This window comes from Pongo pygmaeus, chromosome 6 (genome assembly GCF_028885625.2).
Source record: "Pongo pygmaeus isolate AG05252 chromosome 6, NHGRI_mPonPyg2-v2.0_pri, whole genome shotgun sequence".
NCBI lineage: Eukaryota > Metazoa > Chordata > Mammalia > Primates > Hominidae > Pongo > Pongo pygmaeus.
This window is the reverse complement of record NC_072379.2, coordinates 38,430,823-38,456,638: the sequence shown is the minus strand read 5'-3', so window position 1 is coordinate 38,456,638 and position 25,816 is coordinate 38,430,823. Positions and strand designations below refer to the sequence as shown.

Sequence of the window (25,816 nt, the reverse complement as noted above, 5' to 3'; positions counted from 1 at the left end):
AGTTTATCCTATAGGAGAGTGGTTGTAATCTTTCTGTACTTTTAAAATTTCTTAACCATACATATGTTTATTTATGTATTTATAATGTCAAAAGTTAAATGAGTCTTGGGTCTATAAACCATTTTCTGGTTTTTTTATAACTACTTGTATTAAAAATAGCTATTGTACGTTATTAAAAATAAAAAAGAATAAAAAACCCAAGAAAATTATGGTGTTTATTCTGCTTAATGCTATCAAGTTATCATTTAATATGAGGTATATTTTTTATTTTGCTTATTTATATTCAGTCAGAATTAATGATACAATCTTCCCCCACCACCTCCCTACCCCAATACTCCAGTAACTTATTAATTTATTACAAAGAATGACCAAAATGACTTAAATAAATAATTATCTCTTGAGTGTCCTTGACCTTTCTTTATAGTTTAATTGTGGTCCCTTGAACCAGAGAGTGATCTGCAGGCATTTTCTTTGTTATCAGAATGTGTGAAACTAGGTTTCAGGACTGTGTCAGAGAACTTTTTAATCATGATGCACTTTTTGTCACAAGACATACTTCCTCATGGAATATTTCAAAGATGGTGATTTATTTTTAATTTTTTAATTTTTTTTTGAGACGGAGTCTCGCTCTGTTGCCAGGCTGGCGTGCAGTATGGTGCAATCTCGACTCACTGCAACCTCCACCTCCTGGGTTCAAGCGATTCTCCTGTCTCAGCTTCCTGAATAGCTGGAATTACAGGTGTGTGCCACCACGGCTGGCTATTTTTTTTTTGTATTTTTGGTAGAGATGCAGTTTCACCGTGTTGGCCAGGCTGGTCTTGAACTCCTGACCTCAAGTGATCCATCTGCCTGGCCTCCCAAAGTGTTGGGATTACAGGTGTGAGCCATCGTGCCTGGCCAAAGAGGGTGATTTCTTTTCTTCTTTAATTATACCAGGGATGGAAAAACTCTTTTACACCTGTGTTTTGTCTTGATGGATTTAGGCCACTCATCTGGTCACATTTAGATCTGCTTACAAGGAAGGATTACTGCAATGGGATATGACCATGGCAGTTCAAAGAATAAAGAAACCAAAGTGACCAGAAGTTCATGTTAGTTCAAAGCGTTATAACTGGGAATCTGAAACGGTAAGACATCCTCTTTGGTGTTTGATGGAGCATTCTTAACTTGCAGATTTTTAGGTTTTTGTTTGTGCATTTGTTCAATGGCTTGCCTACTTTTTGTCTGGCTATAAACTTTTGTATTTGTAAAATGATGTCACCTGAATGCAATACAAGATTATCCACCATAAAACAAGTGAAGAACGATGACAGTAAAATTAATTTTATGATAATTGAGGATTTTCTATTAATTTTTTGGGCTATATCTTATAGGTGGTGGTTTTTTTTTTTTTATCTCAAATGACTAAATTCCATGTGTCAAATGATTAAATTCCATTTGTCAAAGTTAATTTTCTTTTAACTTTGAAAATTTAAGGTTGTACAAATTATTGCAGTCATTTGAGTAGCTCTTTTGTAGTCTGTGTCAAGAGATTTTACTCCAGTAATCTTAGTTTTAGGAGTTTATTCTAATTTTAAGAAAATAATTCAAATGAAAGATTATTTATACACAAAAATGTTCCTTAATAGAAGAATGTGTGAATTATGGGATATTCATTTGGTAAGAATGTTACGCAACAAGTAAGCTGATAGTTATAAACCTCATGTGGCAATATTGAAAAATATGCATAAAATGAAGGTAAATGAGAAGTGGATGCTACCACCAAAGCCAGCAAAATATCTATTTGGGTAAAAAAGTCAGAAATGTTAAAGAAATTAGAAAAATAAAAATAGTTGCTGTATTGAAGTATGAGAAATATGGGTGAAGCTATTTATTTCTTTAATTTCTGTAACGTCATAAGTTCTGCAATAAATAAAAATGTGCAGAAAAAGGAAAGAAGCAAAAGCTGGGTCTGATGGGAGAAGAACAAGGTGATGACACAGTCACAGATCTGGATGCAATGATAAATGAACTAGGCCTTCTCTGTGGGCTCCTGTCCCAAATGACTGTTCTGAGACACACAACAGGGATTACAATGACCTCCTTCAAGAGATGAAAATATTGTAATTCTTTACAATTTATTCAAGTGGTATTGTTTTTTCTAAAAATTTTCTAGGTCCTTTTCCTTGCTGAATTCCTCTGGCCTTGTATCCTGTTTATAATTCTGACAGTACTTCGTTTTCAAGAACCTCCCAGATACAGAGACATTTGTAAGTTTCACTTTTTAATATACTTTTTGAATTAACCTTTGGAGAAAAAAACTCATAGCACTCTTTGTTGTTTTTTATAAACTCTGAATGCTGAGTGAAATGAATAGATAGGGTTTCATTATGACAATAACAACATATCTGGAGTATATGTCAATAAGCCACAATTTAGGTTTTGTCTTTTAAGAATGATATTCACCCAGGTTCACTCAATCTAGCACATAGATTTTTTTCTTCCAATTAAAACTGACACAATTTGGGCATAAGTAAATAGCCATTAGAAATATAGAAAGTAGAAGAAGTAGAAGTGGGAGACGCATTTCATAGTTTATCAGCATGATACTGATAGTAATGTTGATGGTGATGATGATGGTGGTGAGAAAATAATGATGCTGATGATATGATGATGGTGAAGATGGTGATGATGGAGAAGATGGTGATGATGATGATAGAAATGATAATGATGGTGATGATAGTTATAATGGTGATGGAGATAATGATAGTGGTGATTGTGATGATAGAGATGATAGTAATGAAGGTGATGATGAAGATGATGATAGTGATGATGATGTAGATGATAGTAATTATGGTGATGATGATGATGGAGATGATGATGGAGATGATGATAGTGATGATGGTGATAATAATAGAGATAATAGTAATGATGAAGATGATAGTGATGATGCTGGTGATGATAGTGATGATCTTGATGATAATAAAGATATACTAATAATGATGGAGATGACGATTGGGAAAATAGTGATGATGGTGATGATGATGAAGATGATGATAGTGATGAGAGTGACTATGATGGATATAATAATGGTGATAATGATGATGGAGATGATGATAGTGATGATGCTGACAACAATGTAGATAACAGTAATGATGTGATGACTATGATTGAGATGATGGAGATGATAGTGGTAATGGTGATGATATGATGATGGAGATGATAATAGTAATGATAGTGATAATGGTGATGATATTGATGTTGATGATAATAAAGATTATAGTAATGATAATGAGATGATGGAGATAATAGTGATGATGATGATGATGATGATGATGATGATGGAGTTGATGATAGTGATGATGATGATGGAGATGACAGTAATGATGGCAATGGTATGATGATGGAGATGATAACAGTAATGATAGTGATAATGGTGATGATGATATTGATGTTGATGATAATAAAGATTATAGTAATGATAATGGAGATGATGAGGTAATAGTGATGATGGTGATGATGATGATAGAGTTGATGATAGTGATGATGGTGATGATGATGATGGAGATGAAGGTGATGATGGCGATGATATGATAATGGAGATGATAATAGTAATGATAGTGATGATGGTGATGATGATATTGATGTTGATGATAGTGAAGATTATAGTAATGATAATGGAGAAGATGGAGATAATAGTGATGAGGGTGATGATGATGATGGAGGTGATGATAGTGATGATGGTGATGGTGATGTAGATGATTATAGTGATAAGTGTAATTATGATGGAGATAGTAGTAATGGTGGTGATGATGATGATGGAGTTGATGGTTATGATGATGATGGAGACAATAGCAATGATGATAATGGAGATGATGATAGTGATGATGGTGATGATGATGGAGATGATGATGGAGATGATGATGAAGATGATGATGATGATGGAGATGATAGTGATGATGGTGATGATAATGGAGATGATAGTAACTATGGTGATGATGATGGAGATGATGATGGAGATGACAGTGTTGATAGTGATGATAATGATGGAGATGGTGATGGTGATACTGATGATGAAGATGATGATAGTGATGAGAGTGATTATGATGTAGATAATAGTAATAATGGTGATGATGATGGAGATGACAGTGATGATGTTGATGATAATGGAGATGATGGTAATGATGGTGATGATGATGATAATGGAGATGATGGTGGAGATGATGATGGTGATGATGATTACGATGGAGATGATAATAGTGATGATGGTGTTGTTGGTGATGATAGTGATGGTAATGATGGAAATGATGTTGATGGTGATGATAGTGATTACTATGATGATGTTATCAATTGTGATGATGATGCTCTGATAAACTATTACTGGTAACTTCCTGTGCTTCAGGAAAATGGTCAGATGGACCATTTTGTTTATCTGGGTTGAAACCTTAACAACATCACTCCTTGAGAAATAATGGTCTGCTTTGTCTCTATCAGGCTATACCACTTAAATATGTATAACGTGGTTGACTCTGTAATCGTTACATCAATAAGGGATTAATAAGTGTTGGGATTTACCCAAACAGTGTGTCAGTTATATTTAGGTTTTACACATATTAGGACCACTCCTATCAGTTTGTCTTTGTTGTTTGGAGACTCTATTGTGTGTTGCAGAATGGAAAAATGTAAAACCATGTGAGTAAAATATCATTTATGAAAAGCTAAAAAGCTTTTCAGGGTTTCTACTTTATTATTTATTTATTCAATAAATATGTATTGAGTACCTTTTGTGTTTCAGGCCTTGCTGAGAATAAAATTGTGGACAAGGCATTTTCCCTGCCTTTACAGAGCTCACTGTAGGGCCAGACTATTACAAGGTAGTGGCAAAATTGCCATAATGGGGTTTTATACAGGGAGCTATGTGAGCACACAGGAGGGTCAGCCAATCCACTTTAAAGAAAGACTTCTGAGGCACTGTGCAACTTTGTCAGAACAAGGGAATGCAGAGGAGAAAATGTCTAGGCAGGGCAGACAGCATGGACAAAAACCTAAAGTAGAACCAAAAGGCAGAGATGTGGCTGGAGGAGTAAGCAGGGTCAAATCAATAAAGGGCTTTGTATGATGTTGAGGATGGTGAACTCTCAAAGAACATGAAGGAGCCATTGAAAGGTTTCAGGCAAGGTCATAATAAAATGAGCATTTAGGGGTCACATTCTGGACACTGGAAAAGGCAGAATTTGGGATGGGTGGAGAGCAACACTAGAGAAGACAAGATCAACTTGTGGAACTCTGGAGTAACCAGGCAAGGGATGGTTGTGCCCTGAAGCAGTGGGAAGAAGGCAGATTCAACAGACATGAAGGAGGTAAGATGGGAAGAAACAACCGGCTGGATGCATGAGGACAGGGAGGTCTTTGACTGGAACAGCTGAATGGAGAGTGCACTCCTGCTGAACTGACAGGGCACAGGACATGTAGGGGATTTGGGGAGCTATGCTCAGCATGACCATCCTGAGTTTGAGGGACTCTTGAGATTGTCAGAGTGAGCCGCCTAATCAATCAGATTATGAATTTGGAATCACATAGATGAGGACACCTAAGAAGGAGAAACTTCCAGAACATAGGCCTCCAGAAGACTGCATTCAAGGGACAAGCAGAGGAGACAATAAGCAGCAACCAGAGTGCTGGAAGGGAAACAAAGAAATTTAGAGTCTGCCTGGGAAGCATTGAAAGAAGGAGGCATGGCAGAGTGACAGGTGCTGTTGCTGTGTGAGTAGATAAGGGCTGACAAGTTCTCCAGGGCAGTTCAGTAGAGGGATAGGATGAGGAAGGCCAGGCTGCAGCAACCTGAAGAGTGAAGGGAGTGAGAAAAGGGAAGGTAAGTGATAGAAAACCATGTGTACTGTGCAGCAGAAACGGGCAAAACAGGGCAAAAACAGCTTGCATGCAACCAGAGGATAACATGGTATCAGGACTGATAAGAAGCCTCAAAATGATAGTGGCTAATGCACAATTGTGAATGATTTAGTTGTAAATGATAGAGAGCACTAAGTCTGCCATCCAGTGTGGTACTAGCTCAGTCCTGCCCTATGGAAAGGGTAGCTTATGATGTTCCTTATTCTCAAAGTTTCCATCCATCCCTTAAACATTTATCAAACTCTTGCTTTGTATCAGGAGTGCAGTCCAACAAAGATGTGGCCCAAAGAAACACTGGAAATGTTTCCTAGAGGTATGCAGATGAGCTTTCCTACAGAAGGGGAGGCTTTGTCAGAGTCTCAAAGGGGCTCAGGAGTCAAAATTGATCAAGGACTGCACGTTGAAGCTCCATGAAGCCCCCCATCAGCTCTGTGGGGATGGACATGGCGTGCAACCTTTGTGAACCTCTTCTCTATAAAGACAGCAAATTTCCCCTGGCTACCAGGGCTGCTGTGAGGACTTGGTGAGAAAGCCAGTCAGGAGAATGCACTCAGCACCAGGCCTGGCATGGCGATGACCAAAAAATGCCCATCCCTCTCCCTCATGCTTCCCACTGTTTTGGGGTGGCCTGATGTTACCATGCCAGGTCTTTAATCTTGGAGACAAAGTTGTGTCCAGGGCTGAAGTCCTCAGTCTCTGACCCACTGAGCACTCTCTGTGGGGCCACTATTTCTGCTGTGTTCCTCGAGAGATAGATGGGACACAGAAGTCATGCCACGGAAATGCACTATCTGGGCACTGTTGCTGACCCCTAAAGTCACCACCGTGTGGAAGATGTTCTGTGCCTGTCTTGTTACAGGAAGAGCTGGCCCCGTTCTTGTGCTGTGACTGAGAAGGACCTTAGAAGAGGTGATGTGGATTTTACAATTTTAGAATGAAGTCAAAGACTGCATATATGGGTATTTTCACTAAGAATAAATAATCTTCCAAAGTTAAGATTATTTGCATAGGAAAGTGAAATTTCCTGTTAAGTAGATTAAAGCTTGAGAAGCTTTATTTATCTGTCTGTCGCAGTAAAATTCTGTTTGTGTTGGTGAAGTTAGCCTTGTGATCACCTATGGTTTGGGCAGGCTGCACATGCAGGTTGACAGGCACAAGCCCAGGGCGCTGCTGTGTCCTCGAGCTACATGTGAATGTGAAAATCGCTGCAGGGCAGGGCTGCCTTTGTGTTCTGGCTTTCAGGGACTGGGAAAAGAGAAAAACAAGAAGCGGTCACAGACCCTGGGGAGACCTGGGAAAGTGCTCCAGGTTTCAGATAGGCCCTGGCAATACCGGGGCGCTGGACAGGCATCTCCGTTCCAGGCCTGCTCCCTGGGGAGGTAGTGAGGTGTGGTAGAATGAACATTTGACCTGGAGTCAAAGTAGATAAGGGCTGACAAGTTTTCCAGGGCAGTTCAGTAGAGGGATAGGATGAGGAGGGCCAGGCTGCAGCAGCCTGAAGAGCAAAGGGAGTGAGAAAAGGGAAGGTAAGTGATAGAAAACCAGGTGTACTGTGCAGGAGAAACGGGCTGGTAATCGTAAGTTTCATGTTGCTGCAGCCATCAGCATCCTCACCACTCCCACCGTCCTGATGGTGTGAAGGGAGGATATGGTTGGGGATGTGTAAACAGCGCATTATCCATAGAGGTGGCTATTTTGTAGCGACATTTGTTCTGAAAAGTCCTATTCAGTGTAGACAATTTTTTTTGTATTATACGATATTTAACAACTATATTTAAACATTAAGAATTCAACTTGCATTAAGCTTGAATTTTTTGCCAAAACTAAAAACTCCTACATTTTCATATGAGATGGGAAGAAGCATCCTTTCTATTCTTCCTACCCACAGCTTGTTTACAGAGAGCCGTGTCTGGAAGCTTGGCTGTGCATCAGGGTTATTTCCACTCAGTGAATGGGGAAGCTTGTGAATCCTGCAGCTATCTGGCTGCTCAGAGCCATTCTGCCTTGAAACATGAGTATTGACCCTGTAAGAAAGGTGTTAGATATAAAGGTTTTTCCATTTTGTTTGATTCTTTTTGTCTGAGTCCTTAGATCGCCTTTAAATTAATAGCAAGGTTAATAATATAATAATATGATGTTATATATTACAATTTCAACTCAACAGGAATTCCATTTCTGGTAGCAGGTATATGGACTCATTTCTTCTTTGCATCTATTTCTAGGTTATTTGCAGCCCCGAGATCTACCCAGCCGTGGTGTTATCCCCTTTGTTCAAAGCCTTCTTTGTAACACTGGATCAAGGTGCAGGAACTTCAGCTATGAAGGGTCGATGAAGCATCATTTTCGGTAAGAGAAACACAAAGATCTTTTTCAGAAATCTCAGAAAGCTGATACATAGAACAGGCTTCTGCTTTTTGTAAAGCCTCAATAATTTGGGATAGGTCAGAGATCATGAGAAGTATAGAAATTAAAGTTTTATTAAATTCAGAGTCACATAATTCTGGCTCCAACTAATGGTTAGCTTCCAGCAGGAGATCTTTCCACTGCCACTTGCAGGACTCACAGAGTAATAACTGATTAGCAAATGCCATTTGCATGTGATAATTTGTTTTCTGTAGGTTAAAACTCTGACTTCAAAATTACTTGTCTAGCCAACTTTTCATTTTAGTGCCACATGCCCCCAGAACAATTATTTTTTGAGCTACTTACTGGGTTTTTTCTCCTGTGCTACTAGTTGACCAGAATCTTGTCCCCAGCTGAGGGAAAATAAAACTGGGCAGTAACTCTTTATTTGTCATAAACCACCTAAACGGACTACAGGACAGTTAAGTTGCCTTCTCTGAGTCTCTGAATGCTGAGCTATGCCTGTGGTTGCCTACAGTGTCAGTTGGCCTTAAACTCAAGAAGAGAAGGAGAAGAAGATACTTCAGGTGAGAAGAGACAAAGTGAGGGGGTTTAACTTGGAGGATACTGAATGCCCTGGAAACTTCTCCCAGGTGAAGTTAGGAAGGGAAGGAAGTGACTAGTGGATTATGATAGTTGGAATTTATCATGTATGAATGATCTGAGTTTTATTTAATCTATATGTACTAATATTAAACAATCTAAGATATTTAAATGTAAAGCAAATGTTGACATATATGATCTTTATCTTCCAACTCTAAGTTACAAGAGGAAAATTAAAAGTTTCCAGATAATTTTCGGCATATCAGGTACAATAGTTTTAAATGGTGTCGTTTTAGTTCATTTGGGCTGCTATAATGAAACACCATAAACTGTGTGGCTTATAAGCAACAAATATTTATTTCTCATCGTTTTGGAGGCTGGGAAGTCCAAGATCAAGGTGCCAGCTGATCTGGTATCTGGTGAGAACCCTTTCTATTATAAATGACACCTTCCAGCTGTGTTCTCACATAATGGAAGGGATAAGGCAGCTCTCCAGGGTCTCTTTAATAAGGGTACTAATCCTATTCACGAAGGCTCTGTCCTCACGATCCAATCACCTCCCCTATATCATCTTAGGGGTTACGTTTCAACATAAAAATTTGGGGATGGGAGATGCCAACTTTCAGGTCATAGTAGATGCTTACTTTTTCTGAGACAAATCATATAGAAATATGATATAAAGAGGCTCATTTGAAAATACTGTAAAATGATAACCCTAAAAAGTTCAATGGTCTTTTCTTGAATGTGTGGAGATGGGAAATATACAAAACTCTGTCTTTCTTGGAAGCATTAGAAGAGCTTGAGACTTAGCAGCGTCTTTATTTCAAGTCTTTCTTATGTCTCTTCCTTACTTGGAATGGGAGGTTTAAATGACGTTGAAGTGGAAAGAATGTGATTTTGCGGCTAAACAATACTGGCTCTGTTACCTGTGGTTCTGTGAATCTGTGCGAATTAATTAACCTCTTTGAATCTGTTTACTCACTTCAAGTGTTGTGAATGTTAAACACAAATATAGAAAACATCTAGCACAATGCGTGGCACAGAGGCATTCAACCAATGGGAGTTAATAATAACAAATTCTTATTACTATGGCTGTAACAATTATAAAAATATTACTTGAAGGCCAGGCATGGTGGCTCACACCTGTAATTCCAGCACTTTGGGAGGCTGAGGCGGGCAGATCACCTGAGATCAGGAGTTCAAGACCAGCCTGGCCAACATAGTGAAACCCAGTCTCTACTAAAAATACAAAGAAATTAGCTGGACATGGTGATGGATGCCTGTAATCCCAGCTATTCGGGAGGCTGAGGCAGGAGAATTGCTTGAAGCCAGGAGGGGGAAGTCGCAGTGAGCCAAGATTGCGCCACTGCCCTCCAGCCTGGGTGACAGAGCAACACTCATTCTCAAACAAAAAAAAATGGCCCCAAATTACTTGATATCAGGAAATAATCTACCTTTGTTTTCTTTGTGTTTTTCCACATCAACATCCTCACTTCAATGTGCAGAAATTCAGGGGTTATAAAAGCAACCTGGTGAGATTCTTCACCTAACATTCTGAAAGTGGTAGTCAGGTTAATAGCTCACCAGCATTGCAAAGCCTTTAACTTCGAGAACCAAGAATGAAATTCCTCACCTTGTCTAGTAGCGCCCAAGTCAGAGGTATAAGAAATACAAAATAAAATAGGGAAAGGAAATTGTAAGGAGTAAGGAAAGAGGGAGAGGGAGAAAGGAGACAAGAAAGAGTGAAGCACGCTGTCAATAGTGCCTCTGGTTTCAGACTCAGCCACTTGACCAAGCAGATTTCATGTGTTTTCATATTGGAGTAAGCGTGGATTCAATTGAAGTTCAAGCCCATAAACAAAGACTCACTCCTGATTATTTTGTGGTAATTGTCTCAGTTTAAAAACACCTGAAAGCGGCTGGGTGCACTGGCTCACGCCTGTAATCCCAGCGCTTTGGGTTGTTGGGGAAACCAGCCCCACACCACCTGGCGGGTACCCCGAGTCCAGCGGAGACAAAGGAAATAGAAAGAGACAGAATAAGAGTTTAAAAGGCAGGTCCAGGGGTCCTAAGCGTCGGAGGCTTGCTCACTGCCCATAGCTCTCGGGCTCCACCTAATTTATTGGTTTACAAGCTCTTTGTTCTTAGGGCAGATGGGAGGGGGAGGAAGGGATGAGGAAAAGGATTAATCAGTGAAGGAGAACTCTTGAGTCATTCAATAAGATGTATAGCAGTGGTGGTTTCTGTGAATTTCCTGAGCAAAGGCATGTGTCTAAACTACTTCAGCTCTTTAACTTATCCGGACTGAAATGGGTGGGAGCGGGTTTCAGGAGGAGCCAAGATGTTTGATTATACTCCACTGCTTCAAGGGAATGTTATCTCCCTGAGCAACCTGTGGAATGCCGCGGAGCTGTTATGCTCTCGGGCATAAAGACATGAAGGCAATAAGGAGACTTTTCTCCTCAGAAGCCGCCCATGGCTTCCCATGGGTGTCTCACACAGAGGAGACCAACTCATCTGGCATCCCAGCACTTTGGGAGGCTGAGGCGGGTGGATCACGAGGTCAGGAGTTCGAGACCACCCTGACCAACAGGGTGAAACCCTGTCTCTACTATAAATACAAAAATTAGCTGGATGTGGTGGCGGGCGCCTGTAGTTCCAGCTATTCAGGAGGCTGAGGCAGGAGAAGAGCTTGAACCAGGGAGTGAGAGGCTACCGTGAGCCGAGATCACGCTACTGAACTCCAGCCTGGGCAACATAATAAGACTGTCTCAAAAAAACAAAAACAAAAAACAAAAAAACAAAAAATCTTGAAAGCAAGTATCAGAGTTAATTTAGTTCATAAGTTTCCATGACCTCCCTAATTCCTCAGGTAAGTTCACTTTGGGCAGAAATCCTGGGTACCATCTGATGTAGCTTATGGTTATGAAAATCAGCTTCCTCGTTCCTGCCTTTATTGGGGGGTTTCCCCTTCATTTTAACAAGAGGATTTCAGAGCAGAAATATGAAGCACTACAGGCAACAGAAGTGGATATTCTTGTGTTAGTGGTCACTCCTATTTTGTTTAATTTAAAATGCTCTGTAATGAGAATGTGCTGTCTAAACCCAACCCTCACTTCCCTTTCACTGTCTGACAACCTTTGGGAGGACAATCGCCATACCCATGCTGAGGCACTCCCACCCTTAGTCTACAGCACCTGGTGCCTTGCCTTCTGGGCTTTGATTGGGTGACCTTTCATTTCCAGTTTCTTGAAATGTTTCCAGCCGTTTCCTACTGGTCTCGTTTGGTGGTCATCAATATTTTTATTTATTTTTTTCTCCATTCTCAAACATTCCCAGATCCCCCGAGAATCATCTGACCCTCTCTGCCTCTTTTCCAACCACCATATTGCCTGGTTCTCAGCCTTATTTGATTATCACCTGCTGCTGCCTCACCTCAGCTTCTCAGTTTGCTTTTCACTCTCTTGACACTCTTTTTTTTTTTTTTTTTTTTTTTTTTTCTGAGACGGAGTTTCGCTCTTGTTGCCCACGCTGGAGTGCTATGATGAGATCTCGGTTCACCCCAACCTCCGCCTCCTAGACTTATAATTTTTTTTTTTTTTGAGACGGAGTCTGGCCCTGCTGCCCAGGCTGGAGTGCAGTGGCGTGATCTCAGCTCACTGCAACCTCCGCCTCCCGGGTTCAAGCGGTTCTCCTGCCTCAGACTCCTGAGTAGCTGGGACTACAGGTGGGTGCCACCATGCCCAGCTAATTTTTTGTATTTTTAGTAAACAGCGGGTTTCACCATGTTGGCCAGGCTGGTCTTGAATTCCTGACCCCAGGTGATCTGTCCCCCTTAGCCTCCCAAAGTGCTGGGATTACAGGCGTGATTGGGCCAGCCCGGTGGCCGTTTCTTAAATGGCTTTTCTGACATGGATTCGCCAGGGAGAAGGATTCCTTCTGTGCCTGCTGTCCCATTCCGACGCTTTGGGGCCCTCCACAATGACAAGTTTCATGCACGTCCGGTGAAGAGACCACCAAACAGGCTTTGTGTGAGCACCATGGCTGTTTATTTCACTTGGGTGCAGGTGGGCTGAGTCCGAAAAGAGAGTCAGCGAAGGGAGATGGATTATCATTAGTTCTTATAGGTTTTGGGTTAGGCGGTGAAGTTAAGAGCAATGTTTTGCGGGCAGGGGTGGATCTCACAAAGTACATTCTCAAGGGTGGGGAGAATTACAAAGAACCTTCTTAAGGGTGGGGGAGATTACAAAGTACATTGATCAGTTAGGGTGGGGCAGGAACAAATCACAATGGTGGAATGTCATCAGTTAAGGCTATTTTTACTTATTTTGTGGATCTTCAGTTACTTCAGGCCATCTGGATGTATACGTGCAAGTCACAGGGGATGCGATGGCTTGGCTTGGGCTCAGAGGCCTGACAGCGAGTACTCCCCTCCCCTTCCTCAGCACCTTCCACGGCATGGTCGGCCTTTCTCTTTTTGTATTCCCCATCTGTCCAGCCCTTACACAGCCTAGGGTCTTCCTCTTCTATATGCAGTCAGCTCTGCCGTGGTCAGCTACCTGCTCGCGATGCAGCACCATGGCCTCTGCACACTGAGGAAAGACAACTCCGGATGGGTCTGGGGTTTATTTCCAAGCCCCTTTCATAACTTAGTGGAGAGCTGGCCCAGGAGGGGTGAGTGAAGAAAAAAAAAAACTATCCAAGCTCCTGAGCCCAGAGTTCCCCCGCTGACCCAGCCACTTGCCTAAGGAAGCCCTCCCTATAACTGCAGTCACTTGTCTACCTGCAATAGAGCATTTTAGGGCTAGGTCTCTGTCCTGGGGTTCTCTCCTTGCCCTGCCTAGTCATGTCTCTTGATGGACTGTTGAAAACTTGGGGAATTATGTGCTTTTTGCTAGGTTTTTATTTCTAAATTTCTCCTCCAATAAAACTTATTTTATTTTTACACCATGTTTAGTATTTCAATTTTGTTTTCTTTCCTACTTGAGGTTATAAAGATAATTTCTTACATTATCTTCTTAAAGTATTATAGTTTTTCCTTTCACCCGCTGGTCTTGAATTCGTCTGGGTTTTACGTCTATGTATGGTGAAGGTAATGATTTAACTGCACTTTTTTTTCCATTTGGATAAGTATTTTTTCAGTTGTATTATTACACAGTTTATCAATTTCACATTGATTTGTAATCCCATTGTGACATGAATTAAGTTTTCATATGTGGTGCATCTGCATCTGGCTTCTCCAACTTGTCATAGCCCCAGCCATTCCTTGAACTGTACCCTGCTGTCTTACTGTAGCTTTCTGATGTCTTGATATCTGAAGGAGTAAATGTCTCTACCTTGCACTTCTCCTTTAGGGAAGTCTTTGTTCTTCCATGTAAGTTTAACAACCTTATTGTCCAAGTCAGTGAAAAATATTATTGGGATTTTTATTGGAGTTGCGTTGCATCTTGTGATCATGATGCATTATTTAATTTATTTAGGTTTTCTTTAGTGTCTTTCAACATAGCTTTATAGTATTTTTTCATGAAAGTTATGCATATCTTTCGTTAACTTATTTCCTTGTTACTTTATATTTGTTGTTGCTATTGCAAATAGTATTTTTTAAAAAGTTACACTATGTTACTTATCATTGCTTGTGTAATGGAAATAAAGTTAATTTTAAAAATCAACTTTATTGATCTATATAATAATATTTAAGAGTACATTTCAATGAATTTGACATGTCTATGCACCTGTGTAACCACCATCATGATTGAAATATAAAGCATTTTCATTATCCTCAGAATTCTCCTGTGCTCTATCCCAGCCCAACCTACCTCCACTCACCCCACACCTTCAGATCCAGGCAATAGCTTGTCTGCTTTTGGTCATCTAGATTAGATTTGCCTTTTCTAAATTTTATATAAAGGATATATCCTTGGTGTTTGGCTTCTTTCACCCAGTAAAATGTTTTGAGATTTATTTATGTGGTTGTGTGTATTAGTATGGTCATGCACCGCTTGACAATATTTTAGTCAACAATGGACTGCATATATGACAGGGGTCACATAGAATTATAATACCATATCTTAACTGTACTTTATATATGTGTAGACATGCAAATGTTTACCATTGTATTACAATTGCCTACAGTATTCAGTACAATGACATGCTGTACAGGTGTGTAGCCTAAGAGCAATAGGCTACACCACATGGCTAGGTGTGTAGTGGTCTCCACCATCTAGGTTTGTGTAAGCATGTTCTATGGTGTTCACACATGATGAAATTGCCTAAGAATGCATTTCCCACAGTACATTCTCTTCTTTAAGTGACACATGACTATAATTCATTCCTTTTTATTTTTCCCATAGGTAAGGATGACCCAGGGTGATCTCTTTCATTTTTTTGATTAATTTTTAAAAAAACTTTTTGTTTCCTAATATATATTTTAAAAGTCTTCATTTTTAATTATTGTGGATACATACTAGTTTTATATATTTCTGAGGTATGTGCAATATTTTGATACAAATACACAATGCATAATGATAAAATCAGGGTAATCAGGATATCCATCATCTAAAGTATAAATCATTTGTGTGAGTGTGTGTGTGTGTGTGTGTGTGTGTTAGGAACATTCCAGTTTCACTCTTTTAGTTATTTTGAAATATGTGATAAATTATTATTAACTATAGTCATCCCAGTGTGCTACTGAACATTAGATCCAACTCCTTCTATCTAACTGTACTTTTGTACCCGTTACTTATCCCCTCTATATCTCCCACTTCGCCACTACCCTTCTTAGCCTCTGGTAACCATCATTCTACTCTCTGTCTCTATGAGTTTAATTATTTTAAGCTCCCACATATAAGTGAGAACACATAATATTTGTCTTTCTGTGCCTGGCTTATTTCACTTAACATAATGCCTTCCAGTTCCATCCTTGTTGTTGCAAATGAAAGGATGTCATTCTTTTTTATGGCTGAATAATATACATACTACATTTTCTTTATGCATTTATATGTTGATGAACACTAAGGTTGATTCCACAGCTTGGCTACTGTGAATAATGCTGCAATATACATGAGAGTGCAGATGTCTCTGTTTTTTTTTTCCTTTTGGATTTATACACAGCAGTTGGATTGCTAGATCATATGGTAGTTTTATTTCTAGTTTTTTGAGGAACCTCCCTTCTGTTCTCCATAGTGGCTGTACTGATTTACTTTCCTGCCAACAGTGTACAAGAGTTCCTTTTTCCCAGCCCCTCACCAACATTTGCTGCTGCTTGTCTTTTTAATAAAAGCCATTTTAACTGGGGTGAGATCATATCTCACTGTAATTTGGATTTGCCCTTCTTGGAAGAGTAGTGATGTTAAGCAGGTGTTCATGTCCTAGTGACCCATTTGTATGTCTCTTTTGAGAAATGTCTATTCAGATTTTTGCCTATTTTTCATTGAATTGTTTGTTTGTTTTATATTAAGTTGTTTGAGCTCGTTATATATTCTGGTTATTAATCCCTTGTCATATGTGTAGTTTGCAAATCTTTTCTCCCATTCTGTGAGTTGTCTCTTTAACTTTGTTTATTATATTATTTTCTTTGCTGTGCAGAAGCTTTTGAGCTTGATGTGATCCATTTGTCCATTTTTACTTTTGTTGTCTGTGCTTTTGAGGCCTTACTCAAGAAATCTTTGCCCAGACCTATGTCTTGGAGTGTTTCCCCAAAGTTTTATTCTATTAGTTTCATAGTTTCAGGTCTTAGATTTAAGTCTTTAATCAATTTTGATTTTTTTAATATGGCAAGAGATAGGGGTTTAGTTTCATTCTGCATAAGGATATCCACTCTTCTCAGCAGCATTTATTGAAGAGACTGTTCCTTCCTCATTGAATGTTCTTGGAGCCTTTGTAAAAAATGAGGAATCTAATGCGTGGATTTATTTCTGGGTTCTCTGTTCATTCCATTGGTCTATGTGTCTGTTTTCATGCCAGTACCATGCTGACTTGGTTGCTAAAGCTTTGTAGTATATTTTGAAGTCAGGTAATGCGATGCCACCAGCTTTGCTCTTTTTGCTGAGGATTGCTTTGGCTATTTTAGGTCCTTATAGTTGCATATAAATTTTAGGATTTTAAAAAATGAATTTTTTTTTCTATTTCTATGAAGAACATCTTTGGTATTTTCATAGCAATTGCATTGAATCTGCAGATTGCTTTGGGGAGGATGGACATTTTAATAATATTGATTCTTCCAATTCATGAACACGGAACATCTTTCTAATTTTTTGTGTGTCCTCTTCAATTTCTTTCACCAGGGTTTTATAGTTTTCATTGCAAGGATTTTTTACTTCTTTGGTTAGGTTTATTCTAGGTATGTTGTTTTATTTGTAGCGATTATAAATGGGATTGCTTTCTTGGTTTCTTTTTCACATTGTTCACTGTTAGTGTGTATACATGCTATTGATTTTTCTTTGTTAATTTTGTATCCTGCAACTTTACTGAATTTGTTTATCAGTTCTAATAGTTTCTTGGTGGAGTCTTTAGGTTTTTCTAAATATGAGATCATGTTATATGCAAACAAGGATAATTTGACTTCTTCATTTCCAATTTGGATGCCCTTTATTTCTTTCTGTTGCTGGATTGTTCTGGCTGGGACTTCCAGTATTACATTGCATAAAAGTAGTGAAAGTGGGCATTCTAGTTCCAAATCTTAAAGAAAAGATCTTCAGTTTTCCCCTGTTCAGTATGACAGTAGCTGTGGTTTTGTCATATAAGGTGTTTATTGTGCTTGATTGTGTTCCTTCTATATCCAGTTTTTTGAGAGTTTGTATCATAAAGGAATGTTAAATTTTATCTAATGCTTTTTCAACATCTATTGATATGATTATATAGTTTTTGTCCTTTGTCTTTTGAAGTGATGTATCATATTGATTAATTTGCATATGTTAAATCACTCTTGCATCCTTGGGATGGATGAATCCCACTTGGTCATAATAAATTTAATATTAAATTTACATGTAAATTTAAATGTAATATTAAATTCAGTTAAATGTAATATTAAATTCAGTTTTGTCAGTATTTTGTTGAGAATTTTTGCATCTATGTTCATCAGAAATATTGGCCTGTAGTTTTCTTTTTTTTGTGTGTGTGTGTGTATGTCTGGTTTTGGTATGAAGGTAATACTGGCACTGCAGAATAAGTTTGACAGCATTCCTTCCTCTTCAGTCTTTTGAGCAGTGAAGCCATTGTTTGGGTCCTGAGCTTTTCTTTGATGGGGAAATGTTTATTACTGCTATCTTATTACCTGTTTTTGGTTTATTCAAATTTTGGATTTCTTTGTGGTTCAATCTTGGTATGTTGCATGTATCTAGGAATTTATTTATTTCTTCTCAGTTTTTCAATTGAAGAGGACACACAAAAATAGAAACATATTCTATGTTCATGGATTGCAATAATCAATATTAATAAAATGTCTATGCTCCCAAAAGCAATCTGCAAATTCAATGTAATTTCTATCAAATCAATGTATTGAGATACAGTTGCTCACAGTAGTCTCCGATGATCCTTTGAATCTTTGTGGCATCAGTTGTAATGTCTCCTTTTTTGTCTCAAACTTGATTTATTTGGGTCTTCTCTCTTTTTTCCTATGTCAGTATTGCTAAAGTTTTATCAATTTTGTGTATCTATTAAAAAACTTTTTGTTTCATTGATCTTTTGTATTTTTTGATCTTTTAAAGAAAAATTCTGCTCTGATCTTTATTATTTCTTCTACTAATTTTGGGCTTGTTTTGTTCTTGCTTTTCTAATTCTTTAAGATGCGTAGTGTATTTAGTCAATTCTTATGCTGCTATGAAGAAATACCCAAGACTGGGTAATTTATAAAGTAAAGAGATTTAATTGACTCACAGTTCTGCATGGTTGGGGAGGCCTCAGGAAACTTACAATCATGGTGGAAGGGGAAGCAAACATGTCCTTCACATGGCGGCAGGAGAGAGAAGCATAGAGCAAAGGGGGAAAAAGCCCCTTATAAAACAACCATCAGATCTCATGAGAACTCACTCACTATCATGAGAAGAGCATGGGGGAACTGCCCCCATGATCTAATTACCTCCCATGAAGTCCCTCCCACAACACATAGGGATTACAATTCAAGATGAGATTTTGGGTGGGGACATGGCCAAACCATGTCACATAGTTAGGTTGTTTATTTGAAGTTTTTTTCTTTTTTTAAAAATCTTTTGTGATGTAGGCATTTATTGCTATAAACTTGCCTCTTAATACTACTTTTGCTGTATCCCACAGGTTTTGGTACGTTGTTTTTCTATTTTGATTTTTTTTAAACAATTTTAAAATTTCCTTCTTAATTTCTTCATTGACCCAGTGGTAATTCCGGGGCATATTGTTCAATATTTATGTGTTTTTATAACTTGCAAAGTTGATCTTGTTATTGATATCTAGTTTTATTCCTTTGTGGTCAGAAAAGATACTTAATATAATTTTAATTATTTTGAATTTTTTTAGACTTATTTTGTGGCCTAATATAGAATATATCCTTGAGAGTGTTCCATGTTCTAAAAAGAAGAATGCAGATTCTGTAGCTGTTGGATGGAATGTTCTGTAAATGTTTATTAGGTTCATTTCGTCTATAGTGTAGATAAAATAAAATGATTCTTTGTTGCTTTTCTGTTTAAATGATCTGTTCAATGCAAAATATGGGGCGTCAAAGTCTCCAGCTGTGATATTGAGATCTCTCTCTCTTTAGCTCTGTTAATATTTGCTTTTTATATATGGATGCTCCAGAGTTGGGTGCACCCAATTTATATTATTATATTTATATTACATTTCCCTGTCTGAGAGGTCACATATCTCTGTCACTCTAGGATTGGTCACTGATTACTTAGTTTGTTTGGTGAGGTCGTGTTTTTCTGGATGTTCTTGATGCTTGTGGATGTTCATTAATGACTGGACATTGAAGAGTTAGGCATTTATTCCAATCTTTGCAGTCTGGGCTTGTTTGTACCCATCCTTCTTGAGAGGACTTTCCAAGAATTCAAAGGGGAATAAATGTTGTGACCTAATCCTGTGGTCACTGCAGCTGTTTCAGCACTAGCTGTTTCATTCCTAAGCCCAAGAATGCTGCAACTCTTGAAGACTCCCAGATAATCAGCCTTGTTGGACTTAGGGAAGTTAAGAGAGCATTCTCTGGGTTACCAGTTGAAGTGTCTTGCTCTCTTCCTTCTGTTTCCCCTAATCAGAAGGAGTATCTTTCCACACTGGGCTGCCTGGAATTGGGGGAGGGGTGATGCAGGCACTCCCATGGCACCATGTTGGGTCACACCTGAAGCTCATGTTCTTCCTGACCAGTACAGTACTGGGGCTTATCCAAGGCCCACGGCCACTACTTCCTGGCTGCTGCTGATGTTTACTCAAGGTTCAAGGTCACCTTATTCAGCAGGTGGCCAATCCTGCTGGGACCGGGTCCATCCCATCAGGGCAGCAGATTCTCATCTAGCCTAGATGAGCCTAGAAATGCCATTGGGAAGCAAAGGTCTAAAATCAGGGGCTTCGGAAATCTGCCTGGTACTTTATTTTACAGTGGCTGAACTGGTATCCAGCTTGCCAGACAAACTCCTCTGTAATATTCCTTCTCCCTTCCTCAAGCAGAAGTCTTTCCCTAAGCTCACTGCCTGGAGTTGGGGGAGGGTTGATGTAAGCACTCTGATGGCTACTACAGCTGGTATTGCATTGGTACTGCAACTCCACTGCCTTCAAAACCAGCAGAACACCAGGGCTTATCTAAGGACTCAGTTCTTGTGGCCTGACTGCCACTCAAATTTATTTGGGGTCCCAAACCACTTTATCAGCCTGTAGTGAGGCCAGCCAGGACTCAGATACCTCTTGCTGTGGCACAGGACGCTCGTCTGTCTCAGGGCTGGTCTAAATGCTCCCTCTGTGGGCACCAGTAGAATTCTGCCCTTTGTTGCATTCTATTGTGATAGGGCAGCACTGAGTTTCAGTACAAAGATTCACACTCAGTTTGCTCTCCCTCCCTCAAGCATACAGAATCTTTCTCCATGCTGCACTGCCTGGGATTGAGTGAGGAGAGGTAGGCAACGCAAGACTGTCCTTTCTATCTTCTTCAATGCCTCTTTCCATCTTAAATGTTATGAACATTAAAAAATAAATCTGTGTGTGGACAAATATTTTAATTTTTCTTGGGTTAATACCTAGGAGTAGAATTCTTGGGATAAATGTTTAGTGTATGTTTAGCTATATAGTATATGTCCAGGCTGTTTTCCAAAGTGTTGTGCAATTTTATACTCCCAACATCAATACATAAGAATTCCAGTTGCTCCACATTCTTGCTAACACTTATTATGTTGTTCTCTTTAATTTTAGCCATTATACTGTTGTATTGTGCTTTCTAATTGTAGTTTTAATTTACATTTTCTTGATCAGGAATGATGTTAAGCATCTTTTTATGTGTTTATTGGCCATTTCAATATTTTTTGAGGAAAGTGTCTGTTTAAATATTTTATGCAATTGATTTTTATTTTTGGTTTTATTGAATTCTTAGAGTTTTTTTTACATATACTGGTCACAAGTCTTTAATCATATGTATACATATTATACATGTATTATAAATATTATTTTCTCATTTGTGCTGTCTTTTGAAGAGCAAGGGTTATTTATTTTGATAAAACATAATTTATCACTTTTTTCTAATTTGATTTGTGCTTTTTGTGTTTTTCTTTAACAAAGAAATATTTGCCTAATATTTTTGAAGATTGTTCAGATTTTTTCCTGTATTTTCTTTTATATGTTTAATAATTTTAGCTTTTGTTTATAGGTACAATTTACTTTCAATTTATTTCTTTCTATGGTATGATGTAACTTTTGAGGTTTATCTTTTTACATATGTATATACAATTCTAGTAGCATTTGTTGAAAAAACTATTCTATGTCATTAAAATACATTGGGACGTCTGTTTAAAATCAGTTGATTTGTTAATAGTATGAAGGGCTGTTTTTGGACTCTCAGATCTTGTAGGTTTCGTTCCACAACATCAGAATATAGCAAATATTGCAATAAAGTGAGTCACATAAATTTTTTAGTTTTCCATTGCATATAAAAATTATGTTTACACTATATTGTAGTCTGTTAAGTGTGCAATAGCATTGTCTAAAAAATGTACATACCTTAAATAAAGGAACACTTTATTGCTAAAAAATGCTCATGATCATCTGAGCCTTCAGTGAGTCAATCTTTTTGCTGGTAAAGATCTTGTTTTGTTGCTGATGACTGCTAACTGATCAGGGTGGTGGTTGCTGGAGGTGGAAGTGGCTGTGACTATTTCTTTAAGTAAGACAGAAATGAAGTTTACTGCATCATTGACTGTTTCTTTCATGAAAGATTTCTCTGTAGCATGTGCTGCTGTTTTATAGCATTTACGTACAGTGGGACTTCTTTCAAAATGAGAGTCAATCTTCTCAAACTCTGTCACTGACTTACCAACTAATTTTATGTAATATTCTAAATCCTTTGTTATCATTTCAATAATGTTCACAGCATTTTCACCAGAAGTAGCTTCCATCTCAAGAAACCACTTTGCTTGCTTATCCATAAGAAGCAACTCCTCATTCATTAGTTTTATTATGAGATTGCAACAATTCTGTCACATCTTAAGGCTCCACTTCTAATTCTAGTTCTTTTGTTATTTCCATCACATCTGCAGTTACTTTCTCCACTGAAGTCTGGAACCCACTCAAAATCATCCATAAATTTGAATCACTATCTATGACTCTATAGCTTTATGAAATGCATTTCTTAAATAATAAGATTTGAAATTTGAAATTACTTCTTGCTCCAAGTGCTGCAGACTGGATGTTTGTTAGCAGGCGTGAAAACATTAATCTCCTTGTACATCTTCGTTGGAACTCTTGGATGACTGGCCGCATGGTCAATGAGCAGTGTTATTTTGAAAACAACATTTTTTTCTGAGCAGTAGGTTTTGACAGTGAGTTTAAAATATAGAGTAAAACATCCTGTAAACAGAGGTGCTGCCATCTAAGCTTTGATATTCCATTTATAGAGCACAGACACAGTTGATTTAGCATAATTCTTAAGGGTCCTAGGATTTTTGGAATGGTAAATAAACACTGGCTTCAACTTAAGGTCACCAGCTGTATTAGACCCTAACAAGAGAGTCAGCCTGTCCTTTGAGACTTTGAAGGTAGGCATTGACTTCTCCTCTCTAGTTAATGAAAGTCCTAGATAGCATCTTCCAATGCAAGGCTGTTTCATCTGCATTGAAAATCTGTTGTTTAGTGTAGACAATTACACCAATTATTTTAGCTAGATCTTCTGGAGAACTTGCTTCAGCTTCTATATCAATGCTTACATCTTCACCTTGCACTTTTATGTAATGGAGACGGCTTCTTTCCTGAAACCTCATCAACCAACCTCTGCTAACTTCAAACTTTCCTTCTGCAGCTTCCTCACCTCTCTCAGGCTTCATAGAACTGAAGAGCATTAGGACCTTTCTCTGGATTAGAATTTGGCTTAAGGAAATGTTGTGGCTGATTTGATCTATCCAGACCTCTAAAACTTTTTCCATATCACTTTCTTATCATTTGTGTTTTCACTGGAGTGTCACTTTTCATTTTCTTTAAGAACCTTTTCTTTGCATTCACAACTTCATTAACTGTTAGTGAATTGCATTTATTAACTGCTTGGTGAAAAAGTCCTAGCTTTCAGCCTATCTCAGCTTTTAACATGCTTTCCTCACTGAACTTAATAATTCTTAATCATTAATAAACATGAGAGGCAGAGGTTGCAGTGAGCTGAGATTGTGCCACTACACTCCAGCCTGGGCGATAAGAGTGAGACTCTGTCTCTAATAATAATAATAATAATTCTAATAATTCTAGCTTTTGATTTACAGTGACAGACGTGTGACACTTGCTTTCACTCAAACAATTAGAGGTCATTGTAGGGTTATTAATTAGCCTAATTTCAATATTATTGTGTCTCAGGGAACAGGAAGGCCCGAGGAGAGGAAGAGAGATGGGGGAATGGCCAACCAGTGGAGCAGTCAGAATACACACAAAATTTATTGATTGAGTTCTCCATCTTATATGGGCATGGTTTGTGGCATCCCCAAGCAATTATGAGAGTAATCAAAGATCACTGATTACAGAACACAATAGTAGATATAATAATAATGAAGATTTAAAATATTTTGTGAGGATTACCAAAATGTGACACAGAGACACAAAGTGAGCACATGCTGTTGGAGAAATGGCATTGATAGACTTGCTCAATGCAGTGTTGCCATGAACCTTCAATTTGTGAAAAACACAGTATCTGTGAAGCACAATAAAGCGAAGCATAATAAAACAAGGTAGGCCTGTACACAATTCAATAATTGTTAGTATATTCACAGAGCTGTGCAACCATCATCACAGTTAATTTTAGAAAAATTTCACCAACCCGACAAGAAAATCTAAATATATTAGCATACACTTCTCATTTCCTCCCAATCTCCCCCACGCCCACGACTAACCCTGGGCATACAACTAAGCTACTTTCTGTCTCGATAGATTTTACTATTCTGGACATTTCCTATATATAGAATTTGTAAAAGTTATAGGCTTTGTTTGGTGACTGCCCTGTTTTACTTAGCACAATATTTTTAAGGTTCATTCATGTTGTAGCATCTAAAATGCTTCATTTTAAAATTGATGATCAACTAATATTCCCTTGTATAGACACAAGACATTTTCTTTATCTTTTCCTCTGTTAAAGTACATTTGAGTTGTTTCCAATTTTAGGCTATGATGAATAATGCTGAAATATTCTTGTGCAAGTTTTAAAATAAATGTATGTTTTTGTTTCTCTTGGGTATATGCTAGGTCACATGATAGCTCTACGTCTAACATTTTGAGAAACTGTCAGATTGTTTTCCAACGTGGCTCTACCGTTTTGCTCTCCCATCATCAGTGGTAGAAAGGTTCAATTACTCCACATTCTCACCAGTACTTGTATTTCTGTTCTTTAGATTGTAGCCATCTAGGTGGATATAAGGAGTTATCCCATTGTGATTTTGATTTACATTTCTCTAGTGGTTTATGATGTTGACAATCTTTTTTATGTAGTTTTTGGCCATTTGTATATCTTCTATGGAGAAATGTCTGTTCAAATCTTTTGCCCATTTTAAATTGTATTATTTGTCTTTTTATTATAAAGTTGTAAGAATTCTTCATATATTTTACAGACAAGTCCCTAATTAGATATATGATTTCCACATCTCTCCCCCGTCATTTTCTGGATTGTCTTTCCACTTTGTGATTGTGTTTTTGAAGTAAAAGTTTTTAATTTTCATGAAGTCCAACTTACCTATTTTTTTCTTTTGTTGTTTGTGCTTTTGGTATCATATCTAAAAGGCTCAGCCTAACTTTCAACCATAAAGATTTCCTGCTATGTTTTCTTCTAAGAGTTTTACAGTTTAGCTTTTACATTTTAGTCTATTATCCATTTTGAGTTGACTTTTGTGTATGGTGTGAGGAAGGGATACAACTTCATTCTTTTGCATGTGGATATGCAGTTGTCCTAAAGGGTTACCTTCTATCTATAGATTAGTTTGGAGAGAATTAACATTTTAAAAACATTGAATCATCCAATCCATGAGCATGATATAGCTCTCCATTTATTTTAAGCTTTCTTGAATTTCTCTCAGGAATGTTTTTGTAGCTCTCAGTTCTATGTATATTTCATTAAATGTATTCACAAGTAGTTAATTTTTGTTGGTATTGTTTTAAACATTTTGATTTCTCAAAGAACTAAGAGTAGAACTACCACTCTATACAACAATTTCATTACTGGATGTCTATCCAAAGGAATATAAATCATTATATTAAAAAGATACCTGCTCTTGTGTATTTATTGTAGCACAATTCACAAGAGCAAAGTTATGGAGTTGACCTAGTACTGTCCTCAGATCCTTCCTCTCTG

General features: G+C 38.0%; 1 protein-coding gene across 1 annotated transcript in view; it reads left to right on the top strand.

The window, feature by feature from the left end:
- The window catches only part of ABCA13 (ATP binding cassette subfamily A member 13), a 492,269-nt gene that overhangs the window by 18,895 nt on the left and 447,558 nt on the right, over nt 1-25,816 (top strand). Inside the window, exons 2-3 of the mRNA XM_054496702.2 lie at nt 2,156-2,249; nt 8,112-8,235. Of these exons, the coding sequence (XP_054352677.1) occupies nt 2,156-2,249; nt 8,112-8,235 (218 nt within the window). The remainder of the gene's footprint in view (nt 1-2,155; nt 2,250-8,111; nt 8,236-25,816) is intronic.